This window comes from Orbicella faveolata, unplaced genomic scaffold, assembly GCF_042242905.1.
Source record: "Orbicella faveolata isolate gen_17 unplaced genomic scaffold, um_ofav_v1 contig_3, whole genome shotgun sequence".
NCBI classification, from domain to species: Eukaryota; Metazoa; Cnidaria; class Anthozoa; order Scleractinia; family Merulinidae; genus Orbicella; species Orbicella faveolata.
The window spans coordinates 11,413,983-11,431,905 of record NW_028301558.1 but is presented as its reverse complement, the minus strand read 5'-3'; the positions used below and the strand labels follow the sequence as shown (position 1 = coordinate 11,431,905).

Here is a 17,923-nt window from a genome sequence, read left to right as displayed (position 1 = left end):
CGATTACCATTCTAAAAACGAAACCTGGTCGCTTGCCCTCTATAGAGTAACATCGCTTACTCAAATTAAAGCTCCGTCTCATCATGCGTTGATTGCGCGCCCGGCCGTGGTACGTTTTGACGCATACAATGTTTTAAGAAATGAGCTTGGGCCAATTTGTAGTAAAAAAGAGAGCTAGATAACCAAAAACACAATGTAGCCTCCAAATGCTACACCGAACAGGTGAATAAAGCAGGAGAATTAACTAAGGGTTCGCTTGGTTTAGAAGTAATTTATTTTACAGTATTCCAAAATAGCCATTCCGTCCGAACGTCAATAAGATAACTATTTTTCCCTTTGTAATATAGTCTGCGCAAAGGATTCTCGTCCATTTCTGAATAAGGTTTGGAAACGACTCTTTCATTTGGTCGTACAAGGACTGAAAAATGAAGAAACCCTTCTTTCTTCGACTCCTGGAGTGTAGCCATCTGCATAACAAACTACTCTCTTCGCGAAGCAGATACGCGACGTGACGTCGACATTTTTTCCTAATTACTCGTTGCGTTCCGACCCAGGAGCAAATGTCTAACCGACTAACCGTGGATCCTTAAAAAAAGTTGTCAACGAAACCTTTGATCCTCTCTGGCAACGTTCGCACAGACATTAATTGAAAGTGGCATGAATTTCTAAGCTACGGATCAGTAGGGTTACTTTATTAAGCAGAAACTAACCTAAACAAGGGAATTTCTCTATAAAAGTAAACTGCCTAAAGGCAAGTCGAATGTGGGAGGCCCTTTTAAAAATGGTGCTTTTAAAATTCCAGTTGCAAAACGTTCGGTTGCATATGATTTTGGCAAAATCGCTCAGGACGATTTTTTCGGTATCGCTAAGTAATTAACCTACTGGGCTACAAATGCGCTTCAAATTTGTAAATCATATTGACGGTTTCAGACTAATAACAAAGAACTTTGCGCATCAACGATTTCCCATTAATTGTGTTAGCAAATTGATATTAAAGAATGAAATGATGAAGAACAACTTGGCAAGGCTACGTGGAAAGATTGTTGATTCGTCGCTAGGTGCTTGTACATGCCAAGGATAAATTCAATCAGTTAAGATTTGGACGGCAACTTTTTGCCATGGAATAAAATTATTTTAGAAGGTATTTCGATTCTTCTGGCAACATAAGTATGTTTAACTATGTCTAATTGTTATAAGAGACTGCATGAGTGGCCATGCAGGCCGACAAACAACCAAAAATAGCCTTAAAACAAATTTAAACAATACAGTCTTACAGTAAAGCAATGGGAATAATATACCCCTCAGTGTGGCTCTCAACCTGGTTAATAATGTACTTTGCCTACAAAGAATTTGACAATCGACAAATATCACCTGCAGTTAAATTTAACCTCTTACTGATCTCAACTATTACTCTTCCCAAGATGAAATGCACGCCAAAGTTGTAGACCACACAGATATGTTTTCAGACAGTTCACAAAGAAATTAGTCGTGCGATAGTAATTAGAAAAGTTGCTGCGACAGTCACTGCAGTTCTCGTAAAACTGAATTCTGCTCTGATATACCATTATCGAATGTTAGATATAAAAATTTCATTTTCTTACACCCGTTTCAGTAGTAAGAAATCCTCTTAAAAGTTTAGAAACAGGGCTTGAAGATACCTCAAAAAGCCAGCTCAGTGTTTTAAGTTCAGCCTCCAGCTAAGTTATTATAGCTATTCTGGAACGCTCTAATGAATAGAAAGACTGATAAACAGTCATGAGGAACCTAACCACAATGAAAAAGTGAAGCCGCGCATGACATCTACTTTGGACATTTCCAAGAGTCTGGTGTAAATTTTCTGATGAAAACACATGTCAACCATTGTTGATCAACTGATCTTAGCTCAAAAGTTAGTGACTGACTTTTATTTTGTAATGACTCGTCGAAGAAACCAAATCGGATGTAGTATGCATGCGGTTTTATCCCTAATTTATTCTCTCTTTTGTTTTTTTCTTTTTACTTTTCAAATAAGAGAATAAATTAGGGATAAGAGCTTATACACACTTCTCTAATTCTGGCGATTTGGCTAATAAATCTGCCCCAAAGAAATCGAGCTTTACATTAACGATGTTTATCAGACATTTTAAAATCAGTTCCTTTAGCAGTAATTTGGCCGCCACTGCTTCACTTCAAATCACGCATGGGAAGAATAGGAACTTGTTGCAAATTGGGACGGAACGTGTTATGCACGTGAATTTTGCATGGTTCTATCGACTCTATCCCCCACGAACTGAACATTGAACTCTGGACGCGAACTCTTGAGAAAACGATGGAAATACGTTCTTGTCTGCGAATCTGGCGAATGCTGTCTTGAATGTTGTTATTCTCCAATTTGTTTATGAATACAGTCTTTGTAGAAGTCTACAAAGATGTCCTGTTGTATGCGTTTTATTTACGAACTTAATGGGGCGCCACGCATCGTTCAGTTGACCATCAAACGCAAGCAGGTATAAGGTTTTCAAATACTGCCAAACAGTATTCAAATTTAAGGAGGGAGCAGTTGAACACAAAGTACCCAGATTTAATTTGTTTTAAACTTGGACGGCATTCAAATTGTAGTTATCAAACCTCATGACTTTTCCTGAAACTTACCGGGGAGCATTTTGGTTAGCCTCGATCCCAGGCTCTCTCTCTCTTTTTCCTGCCTTTTCGTTGAGGTGAAGTTTGTGTTACAGGTAGTAACGCGACCAGCAGCAACCAGGGTCTCTCTCCTCTAGGACAAGGGAGGCAAATGAGACAGAGCCCAAGATCAAGGTTGCATTTTGATGTGTCATTTAGCTGGTCATGTGACTTGACGTTTCTAACCATGTCTCGAACGGTGTTCACCAAAATGTGGCAGTTATTGTGATTTTCAAATCAATTTTGGAGCTGAGGTGATATTTCTGAAAACATTTTAAAATCAAAGATGGCGGATCTAAGCTGGTGTACATTTTGAATGGGACGTAATTTAGCCATGTCAAAACGTTATGGTTGATACGAAATTATCACCTTTCCATTCTATGTTCGTTTAATTTCTACTGAGTCAATACTGTTGGAAATACATGGGTGGGACCCCCCACCTCCCCAAGTGCCGATACCAGGGTTATGCCAGGGCCTTTCAACATTTTATTTTAATCAGCGGAAGAAATTTCTTTATTTACCTTTATGCCAGTCCTGACGAAAAATTCCAGACAAATATGCACGAAAATAGAAAAAGTTTAACTAGTGAAGTGTGAAAGGAAAGTATCTTATTTTTAAGCTTTCAGTGACTTTAATCAGCGCATCCCAGACCAGTGGGAATGACATATACAATACGTGAACATAACGAAAGTGCAGAGATCACTTTATCTCTAGGCTGTCTTTGTCTAAATCTTTCGTGTACTTTTGATTTGCTGGTCAAATAACTTAACAACTGAACAGCTTCAATTTCAACGAAATAAAGGGCATGACAGTGAACAGTTAATGAGAATCTTGGAATGAGTTGAAAGGCAAGAGTGGTAGTTTAAACCACGGGAGGGGGGGGGGGGGGGAGGGCGACTCCGGCCCATATTAAAAGGACAGCGGTGCTCGTCGTACCTTTTAGGGGTTAAAAGGACAGTTTTCGTACCTCTTAGGGTATTGAGCCGAAAACAATATAACAGCAAATAATGCGGTGTTTTTAGAATTGGTACCTCTTAAGGGTGAAAAACATTTCAAGCCACGCCCAAAAAACAAAAATTCCTCTCCCGTCCTTTTTATACGGGTATCCCCCCTTCCCCGGAGTTCAAACTCTCCTTCATAATAGTCAAAGCTCGTTCTTGTTCGTTCTTTTAGTAGCTAGTTGTTAATTTAATTCGATGCAGTCCAGGGACTCATGAAGACTTGCGACTGCATTTTCATCACAAGGGTATTAGAGTTCCTTCGTGGCCTGCTAAAATCAGTAATATATTTCCTAAAACTATGCTGGCAGTGTAAATGAAGAGGCTTTATCATACATACTCCTGAAGTTTAAAAAATAAATGGTTAAAAAACGAGTGATGGCAATGAACAAATATGATGAGACAAAAGGCTACCAAGAGCGCTGAATATTATAGTGATTTCAAATAGTTGAACCGGGAACAGGTCGAGGACGAGGCTTTTGTGCCTTTTCAGAGTTAGATGGAAAAAAGTGTGTTTGTTACGTTTAGCTTCTGCAGGAATGACATTAGAGCCGTATTATATTGCCACTTTCTAAAAAGACTTCCACAGCTTGTCGAAAGGAGTCAAAGGCGCCGATACATTTATATGGAGATGGGCAATTCCAAACTGACAATGATGATGTGGATTTGTTAAATTGCAAATAAAACTTTGTGATTCTTTGTTTTACTCCTGTAGCTCAACTAATATGTACTAATAAACCAAACCTAGTGGGGGAGGGGGAGTTTCGATCGTCGCAGAGTCTTGTCGTAGAAGTAAGAGACAAGCACGCTCTTCATGGTGGCCAGTTTGAGTTTAAATCTGTGACCAGAAATCAGGAAACATATGACTGAAATGTCAATGCTTGTACCTGCTGTTGTGGAAGGTACAACATCAGAGAAGGCGTGACAAGAAGGAGTTGAAGATTGTATATCGAAAGTTCGATCATGACCTCATACTTTGCAGATTGTCTGAAATTGTCTTCATATCGGTACATAGTTTCCTCTTTTTTCGCTGCTTAAACATGGATTTCTCATAAAAAATTAGATTGTCATCGTAAAGGTAGGTTCCATTATCGCAATAAGGTCTTTCAAGATTTACAGTTTACTTGAATATGTTTACAATAGTTTAACTCCTCTCTCTAAGCCTGTTTAGAAGACCTTCAAAACTAAATATTGTAAATATTCCTTTCTTTTGGCAAGCACTGATTTCAAATGATAATAACTGCTCAGCGAATCTCAGCAACATTAAATTTTCGTTGCCCATTTTGTATGATGCTGGTGATTTATGCTGTAACCATCTCAAATTCATAAACGTGAATCCGGCCTTAAGTGTAAACCTAAATTGTGTTAGGAGTATCAGAAAAGTCCTTAATTAAGAACATTTGGGATTAACCTGATTGCTGATGCGGTGTATTCCAACTTTCTAAACTAAATCCGGTTGAAAACTAGCAATATAAAGGTCTCATTAGATCTCATTCATAAATGGATACCCTTCATTCATTTTCAACACATACATGAATCATTTTAAAAGGAAAAATGTCTTAACTTGTTTTATAAGTGCTTAAAGTGTGACACTGGATTGACTTTACCCTCAAATTGGCGAAAGGACAGAACTTATGTATGGCCCAATGTTTTAGTCGTTGATTTAAAGCCAAAATACACATCAGTAAAGTGAGTTGGGTTTTCGCCGTTCAGATGTGGTTATTTAAAATGCCACAAAAATGACATATTTCCTGCAGTACTGATGAAAACATGCAATTTTTAGAAAATTTCCGCGAAATCGACAGATCGCATTAGACTGAAATGGGACTCTGAGTGAGGTTTAAATGACAGGCCAGAATTGATCAAATTTTAGTTAACTGTCAGTTGAGAAATGACGCGGCGTTTTTTAACCTATAGCCGAGATCTGAAATCGGCAACAATTACTGATAACCGCTGAAATTTTAACTGGTAGCTAAGAAAGCACCGAAAATTCAACTAATAACTAAGATTCCATCACCCTCATGCAGATCGTCTAAACCTGGCCGGTCACCATTAGGTTTAAGTCATAGAAAGTATCCGGGTTGACCATCTCAATTTTCTTTCAGCTTTCTTTAAGTTGTTTTTGGTTGCTGCATTCTAACAGAAGAAAACCGAGCTATGCTTGAAGAATTAGTTCAATAGATGTACTCTCTGTTGACAAACGTCGATGTGAAAATGTATATTTTATCATGCATGGTGATTGTGCTCCACTTAGCAGATGGAGTAAAACCAGGTAAGAACAAATAAGACTTAAAGTAACATACACGAGCACAACCAGACCAGCGATGATGTGGAATCAATATATATATAGCCTGCTTTTGAGGAACATAAACGCAACTCCTTCGGCTAACCGGTCCTACCATACTCTGGCTACAAATTTGCTGCCTGAACATAGTTAACATGTCTGCCCAGGAAATCGTTTCTGGAAGCAAAATCTGAGGAAAATCTGCGTTCTTTATACGTTTGATGACTGTTAAAGCAGTTATAGCTAATCAGCTCAAATTAACTGCGCTCAAGCTAGCCTCAGAAAGGGGTTGAATGATAAGAACAGTCAAGAGACTTATTAGCCCTGCTAAGTTGCATTTATGAATATATTCTCTTAGATTACATTCGGCCACAACGCAATCGCAGAAAATGGAGGGGGAATGAACAGTGAATACGCGGTATATTAACTCTGCAACGAGATGTTTGCCATACAATAACTTATATCTCAATGTCTTATCAGCCTCTTCAGCCAAGCTCACTGGATTGTTTTCACGAAATGGTGATGAGAATTTTATCAAGAATCAGTCGGGAAAAGAAAGAATGACAGTGCCGCGTGTCTTTCAAAAGTCTTCCTCAGATTCGAACTCATTGAGTTTTGCATTCACTCTTCCCGTGCAACGTAAAACACTGCCATTTGACTCCAACGCTTCAAAAAAACAACTGCATCCACCATTGGCAACTTTTCAGGAGTTGAAAAAGGTAAAGAAAATCAGAAAAGCAAATGCTTTCACCAATATCCTAAATGGACAACTTCGTGGAAAAGAAATGGGAGTGAACACAACACAGAACAACTATAATGTCAAAACCTTGAATTTGGTTGGAGTTCCTCTTAATCGGAGCAAAACGATCAACATTGGCGTACGCGTTTCGAGATTTGGAACATCTACAGTTAACTCAAGCGCAGGACCAAGGCTTGAATGGAAAGCAAAACCTCGACCGAACAGCAAATACATGAACAAGGTGATGTCTCCTGTGGAACAATTTCAAACTCAATCGGCTTTAATAGCTAACACGCTCTTGGATGAAGAGATTATTGTGATGGGAGAGCCTTTGATATTCACAAAAGAAAATAAGAAGGGATCCTATGCCGTAACGCCCACTGTACAGAAAGGGAATGTAAGTTCTGATATTACAGGTCAAAACACCTCTCAAGTGAATATGCATCACAATAGTAGTGGAGTGCTTTTTTATAACCCTGCCCCTCCTATTCAACTCCAAGCCCAAGGGGTGCGAGTAAAAGGTGCTCATTTGACAAACCAGTCAGCAGATCATGTAGACTTCCATAACAACACTACTATTTCAAACGTTTCGGAAGCGCAGTTAACACAAGGTCCAAAAAACAACCTCTCTAAAACACATGATAATCTTTCTGGGGGTGTTCATAATAATGAAAGTAACCAGCAACCAAATCAATTGCCAACACAGCCTAGCAATGCAAGCCAGGCTGGAAATAAGGAAGAAGAAGAAGATGGATATGAGATGGAAAGGATAACAGGCCATGGTCTTCACAATAATGAAAGCGTTTATCCTTCTACTTTCGACGACGAATCGCTGAAACAGGAGACGTTCGGGCACCAGTCTAGAATATCAGAGCAGAATCAGACAGAACTAGTTTACGAGAATGACCATGAGTCTATAGGAGGTCAAGGTTTTGGAGATTCAATAAATTTGACTAACTACCAAGATAACGTCATAATGAACGAACCTTATGACAATCAGGAAAACAAGGCTGTAAATACAGATCAATTAGCTGAAGACCAAGAAAATTCCACAGCCTTGCAAGAAGAAAGCGATGGCCCTGAGGAAAAAGAAATGGATAACACCCAAAGAATCAGCGACAATACTAGCAACCTCGAGCAAAATCAAGAAAGTAAAGACGACGAACCGTTTTCAGCAGGCAATCCAATCACTCCATTATCAAATCGGCGATATGTGCCAGTTGACGAGTTTGGATCACCCTTGTATGGCGCCGAGACCGGTAACGGTGTTTCACATATTCTTTAACTAAACTTAAGTATATAGTTTTAACTAAATGATAAGTTAGTAATGTTTGCATTAACTTGGTGATTAAAGACCTTGCCGATGAAAGTTAAATTATCTTAGCTTGTATTAGTAAAGCTAAATCGCAGGGTGGTGGCCTAATGTTTAGTGCGTAGTGGTCCAGATTTTTAGCCCTTGACGTGGTCACAGTGTTGTTTTCTTAGGCAAGATACTTTATTCTCACAGTGACTCTTTCCATCTAGGTGTATAAATGGGTGCCGGCGGATTTAAAATTTTGGGATGCGACCCTGCAGTGATTATCTTCCCACCGAGGAAGGAAGAGGTTGAATCCGGAGATTTCCACCGGCCTATGAACCACTAGGCTCGAAGGCAGAATTTACTTAATGATTACCAGGCTACTCAGAGTGGATAAATTGTCTGCTCATTTAAATATTCCTTTACTTTGATAACAGATGACTATTTTCAACGGGAAGCTCTTGTGGCACACAACAAATATCGTGCTATTCACAGGGCTCCTCCCCTGGAACTTAGCGAACGGCTCTCCAGAGAAGCGGAAAAGTTTGCCAAAAACCTAGCTAAGATGGGCGTAGCACGTCACGAAGTCTGGGAAAACCTTAGGAGGGAGGGAGAAGGCGATAATGTAGCTAGAGGATGCAGTGAATGGGGAGGGCTAACCGCCACTGGAGCCGTACACAGATGGTGAGTAGAATTATTTTGGGTCATTATGCTTATGAGCTCTTACAGCAACACCACCAAGAATGTCTTTTTTTTTCGGTATCATATCATGTCATCTCCTGCCATGTCATTTCACTTTGTTTTATTGCAATAAGCACATTGTGTGGCCAGGGACCCACTGCTGTCGTATATATCTAGCTTGCTTGTTTTGCCTAACTAATAGCATGGCCAGATTTTATCGGCAAATCACAAGCAAAATGTAAAATCTTTTACACAAACTAATTGCAGGTATACGCAAGTTTGTTACATGGACTGGAGCAAGCGGACCATTCAACCAAACACAAAGAACTTCATGCAGTTGATATGGAAAGGAACCAGTCATATGGGCATCGGGAGAGCTTTCGGAATGCGTCAAGGTCTGCCCTGTACCTTTATAGTGGCACGTTACACCCCAGGAGTAATAAACTCATATGGCCTGGAAAGCAACATCGACAGAGGATTATTTGTACCTTCTTATTGCAATGCCGAGAGAGATGAAGGTTTAATGTCAACAGGATTTCCCAGCAGCTTCTTCCTGGAAAGTACTAACAGACAAAACGACGAATCTTCGGCTCCAACCGATGATCAACAAACAACAAGCAGTTCTACAAATGGAGTAAATTACTTCCCTCTGAGTTCTTGGGAGAAAAATATCGATGCACAAGATGTACATGACCTTGTAAATGAGCAAACTGTCTCGGAAGCAGCTAACAGCTTCTTGCCTCGCGTTAATCTGGCAGAGAGCAAGTCTGATGAAGGAAAAAATGATCAAGAAGTTCCAATGGTAGTAGATGACAATGCCTGGAAGAGAGGTTATGAGCCATCCAAAGAAAAAGGCGAAGCTCGGTCAGGCAAGAAAACCAGCTGAAAATCAGTGGAAGGATATAGTTTTGCACTTGAGTCAGTCATTAAGATGTGCAAAAAGAACATACACAAAATATACGTAATACAAGATCAAATCAGGCAATTGTGGAATTACTGATTTTCTCGTGGCCAATTCAATCTTTTTTTCTCCTTTTTAACTTCTTGATCATGACATGAGATTAAAACGGCACTGATGCGTTTGTCAAATAGTTAGCCTGAATAAACTAGGGCTTCTTCTTATCTCAGCTTATCCATCACAAGAGAGATTAAAAGTGTGAAGTTCGCCTCGAAAAATCACTCTGAAGACGAATCTGAGTTGTGGGATGACCAGGACTCAAAACCAAATCTGAAAAGCCAATCGGAGACTTCAATATGATGCCATTATTTCTATATAACACGTAGAACAAGTAAAATGTAAGACCATAAGCCTGTCACTAAGAGACCTTTACAGGCTAACCTTTCTTACCTTTAAATTTTTCGCTCTGAAAATGAAAGACTGCGGCGATTTTTATCAACGACCCTTGGAGATTTTGAAACAGTGCATATTACCCACCAACTAAAAGCAGAAACTCTTAAACCTTGTACTATGTAACCGCGCTGAATCTCATTCTACAGTTACATCTAACATATGGTGAATATGTATCCTGAATCAGCTGGAAAGGTTTCTTTCACCATCGTTTACCCCAACGTTGTACAAGAAGCAGATGGAGCCAAGAAAAAGCGTACACTTGTATTTAAACAGCAAAAACCGGGGTGTAGAAGAGGCTTCAACAGCCTTGAAAAGCGACCAAATTTCCCATACCCTGCTCCTTGACAATTTGAACGATGGTAATGCCAGTGTTAACTTGGAAAAGAGTTGACGGTTGTAAATTCGTAACGCTGAAAACGTAGCCTTATCTGATGAAGATGCACTTCCTCACGCATTCAATATCTCCTCCTCCACATCCCGAATAGCGTTTGCATAGGAGGCTTATAAGGACAAATATTATTTTTCCAAAAGAAATCAGAGCAATAATGGACCCCAAGCTCTAGATAGGCTTAGGATGCAAGCAAGTGCAAGCCAATCAAAGCCATTTTTCTTAGCAAAGCCAAACATAAATGCCAGTTTACATGTATTATATGACGGAGAAAGTTACTACATTATGACATTTTTAATTTGCACTGCAGTGCAAATTAACGCGCGCGCATTCGTTATTTTCTCAGTCAAATAATAAATGAGCATTTGAATAAAAGCGAGATCAATTAAACATTTATGCTACCTGTGATATTTGAAAACTCTTTCAAATAGCACTTCCCTAAACACTCGTGTAATTCTGAGATAATTTTAGAATATCACTCGTAGTGTAAATCTCTAACTGTACTCGCGTTTAGACGATTACTTTTACTTGTGACCTCAAGACCAAGAGCTGCTAGAGGGTAGTCCAATCGGTAGCAGTGAAATGAAGCAGGAATAATTCATATCACTGGCACTCAGACGAATTCTGGGAAATGTATAGGCAACCTTCTTTAAAGGAGTCAAGGATTTAGCGAATTAACAAGGAAGGTAGGACAAAAAGTCGTTATATATATATATATATTAGATTCCTGTTTTGAATGCAGTTTGGGATGACAATACTGTGGGTTATTTTGAAGTGAAATATTAGTTGAGGTGATTTAGTGGAGTGTAAAATTCAACAAGTGCTTATACAGCACTTGGATTATAAGCCATGCAATCAAACTCGACTAGCCAGGTCAAGAGCGTTATACAAACAGTCTGACCAAACAACATGATTAAGGTGCATGCACATGACCATGGATGGAAAGGAAAAAGTTTTGTAAACAAATGGACTTAATTCCAAAATATTGCCATGGTCTCAGACTCAACAAGGTTACTCAAATGTTTGATTCTAAAGTTTAACCATTCGGGTTAAGCTGTCGATGTCATTTCCGATAAGCAGATGGAGGTTACAGCCAAAATTTCTTTTATTTTCCACTTTTGTTTTGTCTTTTTTCATTATCATTATTTTCCGAAATACCAACTTTTACTCCCAGCTAGTTATTTCTTGAAAAATGCATTTCAGGTTTAGAGAGATTTCAACGCCGGGGGCGTTTAAATTCTCATTTTAATACATTAATGTCGACCTTTAAGTCAATGAGTTATAAGTACCATCAACAAATAAACACTTAGAAAGAAATAAGAAAGTTATTTAATTTCGGGTGTTTTTAGGTTTAGAGGCACTAGTAGTAAGAGAGGTTGTTTAGAAAGTACTTAGGGAAAGTAAATTCAAAACAATTTTCTCTTGATTAAAATTTGAAGAATCTATTTCCCTTCACGTCCTAGTTAACGCTAAGCATCAGCTAGGGATCGATTTTGCTTGTTGTCGCATTTACAAAACTGGTGTCGTAACAGGTTGTAGTGTTTAGCATGTTTTCCTGTGAGTTAAACTCTTAAGGCCATGTTAGACATTGCGACTGGTTTAAAACAATGGCGCGAAAGTGGACGGAAGTGTAAGATGGATAATGGCTTAGTAAGGCTTACAAAAACTGCAGCGCGTAGTTAGAATTTATTTGCATTCAGTAAAATATATACGATACCAAAATGACATCATATGGCCAATTTAGAATAATGGCGGCAAACACCTTTAGTTACGAGAGGGACTGATTTTCGAGCGTCCCGCGGGAAATATAAACGATCGGCTAACACCAACCAATTTCTCTCCCCGAGGGAAGTATTTCTGATCTGGTAGAATTCGTTCGGTGCAAATAGTTACGCTGGGATGGCTGGTGGAGGTAACGGGATCTATCATAGTACACAAGCCGTAGCTTACAAGTATGGTGTCACAGTCTATTAATATGCGCTTCGCGAAAGACCGTGGCCTTGAGCGTTAGAGCAACGTTGTCCCTGGCCGCTTTATTTTGCACCCATGGAAAAATTTCGGCCTGTTAACAAACAGCGGATGTTAAAAAGAAATCGGGACACCCGCTCTATATTTCACATGTTATATGCTAAGCTACAATACATTATGTGACAAAATTTAAAACCCCCTGAAATGCCGTTAACGTCGCGATGAGGGGACCAAGAACCAGTAAAGTTGAACATGTCAAAAGTGACATGCAAAAAGAAATTAATGCAATAAGGAATTTTTTTCACCTTGTTTTGTAATTTACTCTGGTGTGATTCATATAGTTTCATCTCAAGATATGAAGCTAAAAAGTCTGCTTTTGAAAATAATTATTACGGAGTGCCTTATATAGCGGCGTGCAGATGAAAGTGAATCTTTTATTTACAATTTTTGAATTGATGGGTAATCAATTTTATCATTTTAGCAACGCTAATTGACTGGAATTGATTTCAAGGAAGACGTCGCCATGGCAATGCTACGTACGCTGTTCTTGGTTGTGTTTATTAGCAAATCAGCTGTGGCAGGCAAGTATAATTCCAAGTACCTCAACAACGCTATTCTGTTTTAGGAGCACTTACCTTTTGATAGTTCCAATGTTTAGAATCGCCAAGGCCGGAATCAGCTTGTTACTTCTGTCATGTTTTCTTTGATGGAGTTACTTTCAAGAGGTGCTTTGACAAGTGAAAGTTGTTTTTTGAATTGAGTGTGATGAAAAAACTGTTGTATTCCTGGATTTCACAACTTGGCACGACGAAATTTTTCCAGCACGATATGATCCGATAGTAACTGTCAAATATTTCAATCAACAAATTCATTCAACTGAATAACAGGAATTTAATTTTAAGATTCACAAGAGATTCACGAGACAACAAGATGTCTCGTGGAGTGCACGTGATTTTATTACTTTCATGTAATCAGGGTTTACGCGGTGACTTAACAGTTAGCGTTCTGACCCCAGATCAAGCGGTCCTTGTTTGAGCCTTGGCCTGGGTCATTGCGTCGTGCTGTTTAACACGACGGTGTATTAACGCTTTATTTCATCGCCGAGCTGGATAAATAAGCGCAGCAACTCGACGAATTGTCTCTGGGTTACCTGCGATGGACTAGGATTCCGTCCAGATTAAAGGAATGAAACCTACAGGGTTAAGTGCCTGCCCAGCATTTATGGCCACTTAACTCCTCAAATCCACTGAAGTAGAACAATTACGCTTTAACACTGTTATTTATCTTATGACCGTCCATAGTATCACTTGGTTTTGGTAATATGCGCATCCAAGGAGTTGGAACTATAAGAGGTGACCACACATCTTTAGACATACACCTTGAACTGACAAGGATGAATGACTCCCAACCATCAGCATTGAGTGTACCAACGCCAACTACACCAGCTTCAGAAAAATCTACTGAACAAGTCACAGGACCAGCTATTGCAAAGTACCAACAAGATGTACCTTCCTTTGGAGACGAAACCGGTAAATGCATTTATATAACTGCGCGGGTCGTGTAGGAATTTGAGACGAAATACACCATGAGTCGGATACGAGCTCAAGGCAGAAGGGAGGAAAGGGGGAGAATACAGAGCTTCGAAGTGATAATAAAGGGGAAAAAATATTTAAAACAAACTACTTAGTTTTAGTAAGCCTGAGCTCATGTATACTCATAATATTCCACGAACCAATCTCTGACACCATTATTTGACATAAATTTACAAAGGTTCAGTGGCCGACCTAAAAGCGGCAGTAAAAGCATATTATTTGTTTGATCTCTGATGACCATTCCTATCACGATTTCCACCATCTAAGTCTACCAAAACTGATCGTGACAGTTGATTCAAACAACAAGGTATCAGTTGTATTTGATAAATTAAATTGCTGAAGCATATTTTAGTAATTGAATATTTTGCTGTCTCAATTATGTTCAGCTGAAGAATTTCTCAAGTCAGCCCTGGATTCCCATAACAAATTTCGTGCCATACACAACTCGCCGCCTCTAAAGCTCAACATGAATATGTCCAAGGAAGCTGAGGAGTTTGCAAAGAAGCTCTTTGAGAGGGGTACCAGGAACCAACCCATGGTTCATGAAGACCAGCTTGTCCTTCAGAGAGAACATGAAGGTGAAAACCTGGCCGCGGGAGGAGGCCGTTTGGGAGGGCTGACGGCATATGGTGCAGTTAAAAACTGGTGAGACATTCAACTTGCACAATGTATATCATAAAGAGAGAACGACAGTTTCGGACACTCGTAACTTGTGGGAACTAGGTATACCTAGATTAAGTAAAAGAAAGTCACTTGGGCTACTGAGAAACACTGTTACACGTCACGTGAAGCATCAACCCTTGTTCCACTGTTGTCAGTTTGAATTTAGGTGGAGGTGTAAAGAAGCCCCTGGATCATGCCAGATGTGAAAAATATCAGTGTAATCAAGGAACACACGAGAGCAATACTGAACCACATCCCCCACGTAAGAAGTCAAATGAACCGTCAAAATTCTATAGGCCGCCCACCAGTCGTGTATGCCTTGGTATATGCGTGGCTCATGTGTCACAGGGGTTTTGCATCGAATACGCGTAGATTTTAACAAAGATGTTCTGTTAGAGGCTTTTAATCCAGGTTAAGGGTTAATGGTTTGAATTAAACCATGATTTATGTAAGTTTCTTTTGTGTTTCATGTTGACTTCGGGGGATTTTTAAATTTTTTTTTAAATTTGTAACTAAGAGTGTATACTTGAAAAGGCAGTTGTAGCTTTTTTTCAGTGTTACGTTCATAGCGTCCATATTTCGATAGGCAATGTAAACATGGCAATTTGTCTGGTTACTGACAGAGGAAATAACAAATAAGCTAAAACAATTCCCCACCCTAGTATGATGTAAATTCGATCTGAACATACATTTTAGACCTCAACCTTTTAACGTTGGATGTCGAAAGATGGTTACTTGCATGAAACATAAACTCGTCTGACAACCCCTCTAAAGCAAACGATTGTTAACTTTTCGGCTTTTAACACTTTTATAGGTATAACGAGGTTTGCGCTTATAGCTGGGGGATAGGAGGCTATGAGCCGCAGACAGCTCATTTCATGCAAGTCATCTGGAAGGGTAGCACAGAGCTCGGAATTGGCAAGGCGGAAGGAAAGAAAAACGGCCGTCGTTACACTTATATTGTGGCGCGTTACAGGCCAGCGATTTCTTTCGACACTTTGAATAACGTGTTTGAGGGAAAGTTTAATCCATCTTATTGTGGACATAAACCCGCGTCTTCATTATCAGACTCAGATCAAAACAAACCTACCTTAAAAGTAAGGAGAAATCCTACTAAGAAATTGTCAAAACAGCCCAGTTTTTCCCCAAATGGGCCTTCGAAGTTTCGACCACGGTTAGGACAAACGTTAACAAAGCAACCCATCGGGAGGCTCAGTGGGAAGGAAATGAGAAACCCGGCGAACAACACTAGGTCCAAAGATGCCAAATATGGAAAAGCCAATGTGAAGACAACACATAGATATCCTCACGGACAAGGTTATCGAAACGATAAACTAAGCTATTATGCTGGAAACTCCTGGGGTGCTAATCAAGAGTCCCGAATGCCCACACCATCGTCAGATTATTACCCGAAGCAAGCCGAAGTTTTAGAAGAGTTTGTTGAGGGAGACGACCCGGCTGAAAAAGCAAACTATGAACAGGCTGCAAATACCGATGAATATGATGAAAATGGAGAGAACGGAGGGTTTACGCAAACTCTTATTCCGCTGATGAACAGTGAGGATGCAGAAATCGACGACGACTAATCCGAAGACGAGTTAGCAACGAAAAGTCATGTAATAAAACATACAATTTGAAATATGTTATCTTAAAAATTTTCAGAATTGGTGGCGCAAGAACTTAATGCAGGTTTACAGAGTTTTATTCTTTCTGCGAGAAAATAAGATTCAGCCTGTTTTGAACCATCATCTCAACTTGCCCCAAACTTCGAAGAAGCCGAAAAATTACGGATATACCATTAAACGATCAGATGACAACATTTCGTTTCGCAGTTTTTTTCTCTGTTCTCCACTTATGATGGTTTGCAGAAGTAACGTAAAATGTCTTAGAGGTTGATTACACAAGAGGAATTTTGTTAAAATTACAACAATTAAATTATGCTTCAGTTGTTCTGTCTGACGAATTGCGGTTTTGAATATGTAATAAACAAATTGGGCATGAACTGTTAAGAGCCTGATATCATTTTATTCCCTGGTTTTCAATAACATATCGCCCACTCGGTCGAAGACTGGTACGTTCGCGATATTAAAAACTCGTGAATAAACATGTATGAAAGGGGTGAAAGGTTTTTAACATTAAATAACCTATATTTACCGACTAAAAGTTGACTGGGGGGAGAACAATCGTCATTATCCCGGGTGAAACCTCAGGTGTATTGTATGGGCGTTCAGTTCCTTCACTGTATATGTAAACGTACCAGTGAGAAGCTGGTCAAGCTGAGCTTAGGACTTAACACGTGCTGTGTGTTATTCTCCCATTACATGACTGAATACTGCGAAAATCACGTTTTTGTGGGATATGTTATAAGCATGGCTAGTCAACTACAAATACTTGTAAATGGCATAAATGATTCAGCTCGGTCCATATTACTGGAGTTCCCATGGCCGAGTCAACTGAGCGAAAGTGGATAAAAATTGGAATAAATTTCATTTAAATTCCATGATAAATACTTATAACCTGACAGCGGCCGAAATGTATTTGCAGTGATCGTTCTTGTGGTCCGATAAAGACTCTTGTTGACGGACGTTTCCTCCCGGAGGGGGGGGGGGTACTCCCTTATATGGGCTATGTAGGTATGTGTGGTCCCAAAGGGCAGGATTTTTCAGCCGTTTTGGTCATGAATAGGGTATCGATTTGGCCATTTTGTTCTTTAATAGGGTATGGTTTTTGTGCTCTAGTCTTGAATTGGGTATGTTTTTTAGAAGAAGCTACTTTTTCATCATTATCGATAAGACCGTAAACAAAAGCCCTTAAAAATTATGTTTAAGGCAACTCTGTCAGTCGCAACAGTCATAAATAGGGTATCTAATTTTTGGTCTAGTCATAAATAGGGTAAGGAAAATCGCAGATTTTGGTCATAAATAGGGCGAGGGTTTTGGGAAGCGGGCTGCACACCCCCACCAATATATTTTTCTAGGAGTTTCCACGACCTCACTGATAGTCACCTTTGTCAAAACGGCAGTCGTCAACTTACTTCTCAAGATGATCACATTGCAGATACTGTGAATTATAAACGGTTTATCATTCAAGCTAAACACCGCAAATATTTTTAAATTATTGGTTTTTTGTGTAAGTTTAAAGACGAGTAAAGAAGACGTCATCTGAATGCGAGGGTTCCCATGACCATTAGGACGGAGAAAAGGTGAAGTGACGGTCCATCGTCAGTATCAAGGCAAAAAGGCCAGCGCTTAGCAACGAAAACATAACTTTTACGAATTTTCCACGAGATGAAATCGTCAAGAAG

General features: G+C 39.5%; 2 protein-coding genes across 2 annotated transcripts; both read left to right on the top strand.

Moving 5' to 3' along the window:
* The first annotated feature begins 4,432 nt into the window (after positions 1-4,432).
* Positions 4,433-10,175, top strand: LOC110051728 (uncharacterized). The gene is made up of 5 exons (XM_020757791.2): positions 4,433-4,734; positions 5,762-5,928; positions 6,421-7,938; positions 8,414-8,660; positions 8,925-10,175. The coding sequence occupies exons 2-5, from the start codon at positions 5,838-5,840 to the stop codon at positions 9,541-9,543; spliced, it is 2,475 nt and encodes an 824-aa protein (XP_020613450.1). The 5' UTR covers positions 4,433-4,734; positions 5,762-5,837; the 3' UTR covers positions 9,544-10,175.
* A 666-nt stretch (positions 10,176-10,841) lies between these two features.
* On the top strand, positions 10,842-16,628 carry LOC110051729 (uncharacterized). Its single transcript, XM_020757792.2, has 5 exons — positions 10,842-11,082; positions 12,846-12,945; positions 13,666-13,893; positions 14,343-14,601; positions 15,434-16,628. Exons 2-5 carry the CDS (start codon positions 12,888-12,890, stop codon positions 16,203-16,205), a joined length of 1,317 nt encoding a protein of 438 aa, XP_020613451.2. The 5' UTR covers positions 10,842-11,082; positions 12,846-12,887; the 3' UTR covers positions 16,206-16,628.
* The last annotated feature ends 1,295 nt before the right edge of the window (positions 16,629-17,923 follow it).